We start from the raw sequence: 10,594 nt of genomic DNA, 5'->3' as shown, positions 1-10,594 counted from the left end.
TGGTCAGGTCGGTTGTAACTCGAGGCGGTTCATGCATCCGGGTACGCTGGGCGTACCCCATTACGCTTGGCGTAACCTGATTAATCAAACTTATAAATGGCGTAACTTTCGCATACGAGCTTCGTTTTCGACGTTCTTTATATCCATGCGTAGGTGAGATTGTAATCTACAACTTTCGTTTAGACTCCGTCAGCTAGTTTTGAATTTATTTTTAATAATAGACTTTTAACAGGTCGGGACTGGAAAAGTCCGTTAAAAATACATAACTTCTTCATCCAACGTCCGTTTTCGTCTGTATTTTTACCGTTGTATTACTATTGTCGAGATCTGCGATTCTCGTTTAGGTTGTGTTGGCTACAAATTGCTCAATCTCTATTTCGAGTTTTTAGCCGTCTACCGCTATATCCGAAACTTCGAAAAATTATAACTTCCTCATACGAAGTCAGATTTGGGCGTTCTTTTTATGTATGTTCACGGTTTAATGATATCTATGAATTTCATTTAGATACCTAAGGCTAGAAAGTATTTTATCGGAATTTTGTATTTTACATTTAACAGTGTTTTACCGGTATTGTCGCGGATCTTCGCTTGGTCATAACTTCTTCGTTATAAATCGGATTTTAGTGTTCTTTATATTCTTGGAAACCTCATTATGATATCTACCACTTGGTACATCCCAATTATGGTTTTATAAAATTTTAATTTTAACCTAGATTTTGCTGGTGTTACAACTTCTTATATTTACTTATTCCTCTTGTGTTTGATCATGGATTACAAGTTGAATTTCGTTTTTATATGTTTGTTTGTTGAATTTATGGGCTAAATACCCTAACTTTCGTTTAGACTATAATACTTGTTTGAATATTTATTGATTTTTTTGGTTTGGATTATGCTAAGTTAATTATTTGTTATGTTAGCTTGTTAAAGAACGTCTTTATGTTAATGATAACTGCTTCTCTATTTATTGGTGAGTTTAATTAAGATTTATGAACTATTTTTCTTAGTTAAATTGAATCTTATAGTTTTGTGATTAACAAAGTGGTAGGAATAATGTTTGTCCAAAAACATATGGTTAAACAGAAAATTGGGTAAGTGAATGTAGGAGCTAATATATAAGGACCAATCATATATTTAATTGAGATAATAACTTATTAGATCAATCACTATTATAATTCTCGCATAACTCGAACCAAATACTAGTAATTTTTGTTAGTTTATCCGTTTGATCACCGAATGAATGAACTTAACTGCTAAAGGATTAGATTAGTGAACATTAATCTGATCACCTTAAGAATCGGTAATTATTAAAGCATTAATCTATTGCACTTCCATAAAATTTATAATAGGAGCTAGCAAGTATATCAAATCTAAACGAAAGTCTCTCCATTATCTTGATTAAAATCATCTTTTGTGTGTCCTTCTTTTTAGTTTTCCTTTGTGTATCATTAGTTGTTAATTATTTAAGTTTCTAGACTTGTAAAACTAGTGAAAAAACCCTTCCTTTATTTAATTGTTATTTTAGTAGGTAATTTTAATTATTAATTTCGTTCTTTGTGTTCGATACCCGACTATTTGTGTTATTCTATCTTCTATTAGGTACACTTCCTAGACGTAGTAACTAGTTAAATTAGTTGGTTTGAACTAATGCATATTCAATACATCACTTCATTACTGGCATCTTCTATGCATATCTTGATAAGGCGTTGACAACTTTATGCTGCTTGATGTCATAAGATTAGAAATACATGAGAAATATTCATTTGACCATTTTCTAGATATGCGACTTTTAAGTATTTCCATTATGTATTCCTTGTATTACGTAGAGTTTCAAAATAAAAGTCAAAATCTTACACTTTAGCTCCTTCAGAACAACTTTTAAAACTTAGCTTATAAATTTCATAAAAGATGTTGCGCATTCGGAAATATATTTACAATGATCATGGCAATCATTGGCTCCTTATTTAAAATGAAGGTTAAATGTTTTGAGACGTTGATGCAATCATGTATTTCATTATCACGTCTATATTCATTCGTTTTGCATATTACATATGCAAGAAGAAAAAAGTTAGTAGTTCCCATCGATCATAACCTCCAACTGGAACAACATTATCGGTAATTTGTATCACCATCTTTACAACATCGTTGTTATTTTTAGAAAAAACATTGTCACATATAGCAACATCATCACCACCAACGTATTTATAAGTTTCTGGATCAACATAATGAAAATTATGATCCATAAATTGTGTTTCGGAAGTTTGTGGTTATAATGGTGTTTCATATACAAAATATCTAGGAGGATATATATTGATAACCACTTTGAGAGATAAAATACTTGCTTGATTGTTGCTACATTATCTACTATAGTTGTTCTCAGCATACACATACTTTTCTTCTTTTTCTACCAAATCCTTTTCCACTAGATCAATTTTCTGCATTGTATTGAACGGTTGGAGTCTATTCAATCGGAACCTTATTTACCAGATATCATGGTTGTTAAGATCTTACGATTTTAAGAACCTACAAGCCAAAAACGATCTTGATCTCACTAGGATCTATCTAAATCAAGATCTATAGTGGGATCTTAAGATCCCGACTAGGATCTGAAGATCATAACACGATCCGATCTCACATCTTTAGTTTTATGATATTGTCGAAATTCAAAAAGTTTCTATTCAACTTGAAATTGAGCATTACAAGTTGCAAAATCCTTATATATCATCATTACTTTATCACTTCATCACAAATTAGGCAAGTTACACTCATGATATCCCATTTGTGATCTTAGGCCTTTAGTTGTAGATCATAATGATTTTGTTTTTTTTTCTTTTGTAATTAAGATGTTTTCTTCCTAATTTTTAGGGTTTGTAACAACAATAATTATGACTCATGTTTAAAAAGTTAAAGTTGACTCCATATTGACATCTTACTCGACATCAAGTTATAATATATATTGCACACCTAAGACCTTACAAGAAAATTTGAATACACGTTTAATTTGGTAGTATCTTCCGATACCGACACGATCTTTTGATTACAATCTTGCAAAACATAAAATGATCATGGGTAAGATCCTGATCTTGACAACCTAATCAGATACAAATGTACAATAGTTGAAACTTAAGTTGAATAACCTTTTTCAAGTGTTTCACATCACCTTCATCAACTATCTCTATTAAAAACTTCATTGTAGGATGTTAGAAAGACAAACTCATATTAGATCTAAGTTCGAGACCTATTTTTAGTTTGAGCAAATTTAATAACTCAAAGAAATTTATATCTAACAAAATTTATATTGTAGTTTTTAACAAAAATCCTAACCAATATACATTCGTCATCTTCTGACTCATGAACCACCGATATAAGCAACAATGAAATAGAGCCTAACGTATATACATTTGGCATCTTCTGGAAAATTTTAAGTTATGTTTTTTCTCAGAAAAACTATATCAGACACAGAAAGATGTGTTGAAGTTTTATAAAAAATGGGTAGCGATCTGTACACAACAATTTTTGGTCATACATAACAATTTGTGCTTTATGGAGTTGTACAGTATAAACATATAAAGCACAAATTGTTGTGTATGGCTAAAATTGATGTGTACGAATCAACACCCATAAAAAAGTAGATCTTATAATATGACCGCTAAATTCATTGTATGGATGTCAGATTTCGCAATATGATTATTGACTTTCTTGTACATATGACAAGAAAATACTTACATCTTTCATAAAATAAAATCTTTCCAATCATATCTGCAAAATCATAGATACTTATGCAAAATTGCATATGAGATGTGAGAGAATAACTTCTCAAATCTCATTACATTTTCATAGATGAGAATCGAGAAAACCCTATATTCTCGCAAATGGAATCAAAAAAACTTGTAGATAACATCTGCGAAATCCTAACCCAAAAGTGCCTTTGATTTTTCACTTAAATAATGACACGCCGTCATTTCATAGATGACATCTAATTCTAATTTCACAGATGACATTTGCAAAATTCTTGGTTATTTTAGTGATTTTGATAAATTTTTATTAGACAAAATTACATAAATGGTCCTCGTGGTTGACAAAATCGACCAATTATGGTCCTTATGACGAATTCTTTACACAGATGGTCCCTGTGGTTTCTAAATCTTGCAGAGACGGTCCTTTAGGCTAACGGCGTTAAGTTTTTCAGTTAAGTTCCGTGTGAAATGACATATTTCTCCTTCCAGCATAAGGACCATTTATGTAATTTGTTCCTACCACAGGACCATTTATGCAATTTTCTCTATTATTTATTATTATTCTTAGTTCATACTTAATTTATTTATATATTTTAGTATTTAGATATTGTGAAGGTTTTGTTTCAATATATTGTTTAATGTTTTTCTTTTAAATTTTTTTCGCTAATAATTTTTAACATTTGTGCAATTTTTATTTATTTTTTTTGTGAAGTTTTTTCAAATATATTTATTGATGTTTTATGATGTTCTATTGGAATAATTTTTTCTAATTATTTTAATTTTTGTTTCTAATATATTTTTTAATGTTTTTATTAGGTTTTGTTTTTTTGAATATTTTTTGAAGAATTTATAGTCACCGTAATCATAATTCGTAACTTACTTCACTTACAATCATTTTTTTTAAATATAGATAAGCTTATATACTTATTATTTTTAATTCATATATTTAACTATGTAAAACATATAATGTTGTATAAGTATTACTTTTGTAAAGCTTTTTAAGAACGTTTTTTGTAAAAAAAGAAGTGTACAAAGATTTGTTAAACTTGAATAGAATTAATATAGATAGGATAATTTGAATACATATGATAATCGGAATTCGAAACGGGTGTCAGGTTATACATAGGCTAATCAAAATATGTATAACTTAAAAATGCACAAAAAAAAACCTCGAAAACATTACATTTAAATCCAATATGAAACGACCTGTTCGTACTTGGCAAGATTGTGAGACGGTCTCAGTTTAGCCTATATCTACCTAATGTATATTAATCATATCCACATTTAACAAATATTATACACTTCTTTATAAATATTATACACTTTTTTATAAACAATATTTATAAAAAAATTACAAAAATAATAATTATACAATATAGTTAAATATTTGAATTAAAAAATAATTATTATAAAACCTGATAAAAGAAAAAAGAAAAATCAAAACATGATTGAAAGTAAATTAAGCTATGAATTATAATTACAATAGCATTGCAATCCTTTAACAAATATAAACATACTAAATGTTGAAAAATGTATTCGAACATAATGACAAAACAAATCCAATAAAACGTCAAAATAAAAAACAATAATAAATGTACTTGAAGAAAACATCAAAAAGATTAGAAAAAATAATTTGAGCAAAACATTTAAAATATATATATATATATATATATATATATATATATATATATATATATATATATATATATATACCGGTAAGAAATTTTTTTTCGACTTATTTTTTTGGCGAAAAAAACAAATAAATCACTAAATAAGTCAATAATAACATGATTCACCAAAAAATATCCCGAAAAACATTTCGATTATTCATTTTTATGATGATTTGGTTGATATCACTAAAATTGTCATAAAAGTGAATTGTTTTCTTGATTTACCTAAAAATAAATTATGAAGGTGTTTTTTTTTCGGAATTTTTTCTTGTGAATCATCTTATTTTTGAATCATCTAATGATTCATTTCATTTTTTGCTAAGAAAATATGCATATAAAAAAATTTATTACCTTCCTACCAAAAATTTCCTTCTTATTTGATCTATATATATATATATATATATATATATATATATATATATATATATATAACATTAAACAATACAATTAAACAAATCTTTAAAAAATAAAATCCTTAAATATGTAATTAAATTAAATAAAAACAATAATAAATAGTAGAGAAAATTACATAAATGGTCCTTGTGGTAGGAACAAATTATATAAATCGTCCTTGTGCAGAAAGGGTAAATATGTCATTTCACATAGGACTTAACTGAAAAAGTTAACACCGTTAGTCAAAATGACCGTCTTTGCAAGATTTTGAAACCACAGGGACCATCTGTGTAAAGAATTCGCCATAAGGACCATAATTGGTTGATTTTGTCAAACATAAGAACCAGTAATTTCGTCTATTAATTAAATTTTGGAAAAAGATTGATGGGATTAATTTGATTTGTCTTTTTCTAGACTTTTAGTGAATCGAACTTAGGGTTACGACATCATATCCATTTTAATTAATCGAGCATAGGATTTTTAATATCGTGCGCAATATGTTACAATCTATTTCCGTTAAAGATTTATAGCTGATCATTGCGATTGTGATATACCACTCATAAAGCTTAGGAATTTATGACACAATACAAAGGAAATGAAATGAATCTGGTATTAAGAAACATCATGTATTAGCTAGTATCACTTATATAATCACCAACCACAAAATGACCTCATATCAAGGAGCTCGAGAGGCAGCTTTGTACGTACGTCCGTAAGCATTACTACGACATGCAACCATGATCAAAATGTTTGTTAAGCACTGGTGCCCTACTTACATGCATGGAGAAATATACATATATACTAGGTTCAAACTCTACATATCTCTAGCAACTGGGAAAAGTGAAACTTCAATTCGATTATAGAATGATCAAATTGTGGGAAACAGCAGAAGGCATATCCAATAGATCATACTGTAGCTGTGTATTTCTGAACTGGACGTCCACTATGTAGGGTCATGAGCTAGAGTGCTTTTATTTTATTGTTCCTTTATTTGCATATGGTTAGGCCACCAGGAACCTCTAGTTACCCAATGCCTATATATAGGCAACCAATTTCAGAGAAATTGCAAGCAACTCACAGTTGTGGTATAGAATCACTTTCAATCACCATGGCTGTTCACAGAGCTTTAAGTGTGGGTTTCTTGGTGCTATTAGGTTTGGGCATGAGTGTGGCAACTAGAGCTCTCTTCACTGCTGGAGAGGGTATTCCCTACGCTCATGGTGTTATAGAAGGAGGCGGTGGCGGTGGTGGTGGAGGGGGTAGTGGAGGTGGAGGGGGTGGTGGTTATGGGGCTGGAGGAGAACATGGAGCTGGATCTGGAGGTGGAGCTGGAGCTGGTGAAGGGGGTGGTGCAGGGTATGGCGGTGGCGCTGCTGGAGGTGGAGGCGGAGGTGGTGGGAGCGGAGGAGGTAGTGGAGGAGGAGGAGGAGCACATGGTGGCGGTTATGGTGGTGGAGAAGGAGCTGGAAGCGGTGGTGGATACGGTGGTGCTGGAGGAGCCGGTGGTGGAGGTGGACATGGTGGTGGTGGTGGTGGAGGAGGAGGAGCCGGTGGTGGTGGTGCTGCTGGAGGAAGTGGATATGGTACTGGTGGTGGTGCTGGAGGAGGTGCTGGAGGATCACATGGTGGACACTCTGGAGGAGGTGGTGGTGGTGGTGGTGGTTCAGGAGGAGGAGGTGGAGGCGGTGGTGGTGAGCATGGAGCAGCTGGATATGGTGGTGGTAGTGGGAGTGGTGAAGGCGCTGGTCATGGTGGCTATATGCCGTGAAAAAGTCCATTCATATATAATGGACGATGGTTCCTAATTACACATGCCTATTGATAATAAGATTTATAACAAGGCATTCGTGAGTCGTATTGTTATTTTATGAAAAGTAGATGCATTAAAGCGCGGCATCAGTAGTTTGTAATGTTATTCCAAATATGTTGATGAATTTCAAGTGTTTGTGTGTTTATTAATTCTAAATTATAACCTTAATTATTACGTTTCTTTCATGAAAATCTAATGCATGATGCATCATGCATATGTACTGCATAGCGGAGCCAGAACAAAAATTTAAGGGGTAGCACAAATTTTTTACCTGTTTTATATAATATTACTCATCTTCTGAGCACTCTGGTTTGAACATTGCTTAATTGCTTCTTATTCGCTTTTGTCTTCCAACTTAATAGTAATTTTGAATAGAACCGAGTATTACTACTTGGGTGTTTGTATTATTTGTTTTTTATTCACTTCAACATAGGATCTTTAGGTGTTTGAAGCAGTTCTAAGTAGGAAATAGCTAACACTTTCTTCAAACTAGAATCATTTGCTTCTTATATCTAATGATTAAATACAAGTTATAAGTCATGGGATTTAATTTAAGAAGTCAAAAATAAGATTAGATAACCAATGAAAGATTCGCTCTCCTTTTTCTTGAATTATTCATCTTTGATTAAATGATGCCCCTTGAGTATTAGTGTTATATGTAGATGTCATCTAGCATCTTATTATATTAGTGTTCATGAAACTTGGGTTCTGTTCATGCTTGTGACAAGGAAAAACAGTCTTATAGTTGCATTATGGTATCCTTCTTGTGAATCAAAATTGGAATAGGCTTAAAATCATCTAGTTCATACTTTTTAGCTTTCTGTAAGAAAGCTACAAAATAACTTATTAACATATACATAACCATTGTGTTCTAGGCTTATCTATATTATGAATTGGTTTCTTATTCGTGAATATGTTTTGGAACATAATCACACATACACAGTTTTTCAAAAAGAACCAATTGCATATTCTAGTTACCCTAAAACTTGAAGATATAAAAAACATTACAATCAATACCAGCAACATTTAACGAATACAAAGACAATCATGAAAACAACTTATTTCAATGGAAACCTAATTTCACATTTTTAATGGAGGTCTGAAAATTTGATTTTCATCAATTACACACCGAATTTCAAACTTCAAAGAAAAATAGGAAACTTATTTGTTGAGTTGTTTCTTGATTTGAGTTTTGAAACCTTTGATTTCTAAGTTTCTAACATACAGGTTCTAACGATTTCTTGCAACGGAGGCACCACACGTTCCTACCAGTTAAGTGTCGCATTTGGCTCAAAGCACACACAAATACATTGATTCACAAAGCTAGTTGGACGTTAACTACTGGGCTTTTAGCATGTGGGACGTTAATTATTAGGCTGAGGGATAGCACATCATATTTTATGGTAGCAAAACATGTTCTTCCAGCGTAGGCATTTTTGATTCTTATACTGCTTGGGAATTTTTGAGGGGTAGCATAGGCTACCACATAGATCCGCCCCTGATGTACTGTCTATCTGGTTTCATGATTCATGAACTCTAAAAGGGTTCGACAGAAATTGTTTAAATAACATTTTTTTGTGATATTGTATTATCTGAATATATCACTAGCGTAATTAAGTGATACTGCAGCCATCAAGTCCCAAAAATAGCGTCTCAAGAAAGGAGCACCTAATATTACATATTGTGAGACTTGATGTCTCACTGTTAACTACCATCTAGCTAGTTACCCGCTGGACTTCTACATGTATAAAATCTTCCGGTTTAAAAAAGTAAATAAAAAAATTCAAAACCGATAAGGAAATGATGTCGTCATCATCATATTAAATATAACAAAAGAAAAACAAATTAATGAAAGATAGTAATGTCCAAGTGTGAACTAATACCGACCTCAAGCATCTTGGGAGTTGGGTTCACAAAATACTAATTAATGAACACATTTAAATTTCATCAGCCATCAATAACTAATAATATATATATATATATATATATATATATATATATATATATATATATAGAGAGAGAGAGAGAGAGAGAGAGAGAGAGAGATTTCTGTTGGTTCTTAATGTTTTCTAGGATTTCTAGGCTTAATGTATTTTCTTAGGCTGGAGGGAGTGGTGACACAGGAACCACACTCCCACATAGGAGCCACATCATTTTTACCACACAAAGTGTGCTTCTTTACCACACCTAGCGAGTGGAAACCATGGTAGAGAAAGAGAGAGAGGTGGGAGAAAGGAGAAGAGAGAGAAAGACACATGAATAGAGAGAGAGAGAGAGAGAGAGAGAGAGAGAAGAAAGAGGGTGCAGCCATTTCTAGCCGCACTGCGGCCTAGACCGCACCCAGGGGGCGGTGTTTGCGGTTGACGTGGCGTATTCGCGGTTTGGAACCGCACTCCACATGTAACGACCCAATTTTCACAGACAAAAATCTCATTTTTAAATCAATACTTTGGAAAACATTTGTGTATAAACATCATCATTTCATAAACATAATTCGTGTCCGAAACCAAAACATAAAAACAATCATAATGTCAGAGTACAAATCCCAGAATATCTCGTAGTGTGGAAAACAAAGAGCGTGTGTGTGATATGCCACTACCGTGCCAGCTCCTTCCCCTTCACTGATGTAACACCCCAAAGTTTGGAAAGCCAAGAAAAGAAAGAAAACCTCAAGTTTAGGGGAGACTCGGCGAGTCCATGGAGGGACTCGGCGAGTCCGAGCGGGATCCGGGTTGAGGTGTAAGCGACCGACTCGGCGAGTCGGCCAAGGAGACTCGACGAGTTGGGTCTGATCGAGGAAAACCCTAAATCCGGGACTTGGAGCCTATTTAAGCGTCTCATTCTCTTTCCTAGGGTTCCTTTACTGCCTCTCTACCCCAGAACACCAAACCCTAGCCGCCATATCCGTTTTTGAGCTAGATCTTGCCTTGAAGAATGCATTAAAGCTTGGAGGAGGAAGAAAGACATTGGAGGTGTAAGAAGGGACT

At 32.8% G+C, this 10,594-nt stretch overlaps 1 protein-coding gene across 1 annotated transcript; it reads left to right on the top strand.

The window, feature by feature from the left end:
- The first annotated feature begins 6,846 nt into the window (after positions 1-6,846).
- On the top strand, positions 6,847-7,756 carry LOC145091709 (uncharacterized). The gene has a single exon (XM_079029487.1). It carries the CDS (start codon positions 6,906-6,908, stop codon positions 7,563-7,565), a length of 660 nt encoding a protein of 219 aa, XP_078885613.1. The 5' UTR covers positions 6,847-6,905; the 3' UTR covers positions 7,566-7,756.
- Positions 7,757-10,594: the final 2,838 nt, after the last annotated feature.

Source organism: Lactuca serriola, chromosome 3 (genome assembly GCF_051521515.1).
Source record: "Lactuca serriola cultivar US96UC23 chromosome 3, Lser_US96UC23_V15, whole genome shotgun sequence".
In the NCBI taxonomy this organism is placed as follows: domain Eukaryota; kingdom Viridiplantae; phylum Streptophyta; class Magnoliopsida; order Asterales; family Asteraceae; genus Lactuca; species Lactuca serriola.
The sequence above is the reverse complement of the archived record's forward strand: the minus strand, read 5'-3'. Positions and strand labels throughout refer to the sequence as shown.

Excerpts from the sequence above, each read along its gene's own strand:
- LOC145091709 (XM_079029487.1), top strand. The coding sequence starts at position 6,906 with ATGGCTGTTCACAGAGCTTTAAGTGTGGGTTTCTTGGTGCTATTAGGT.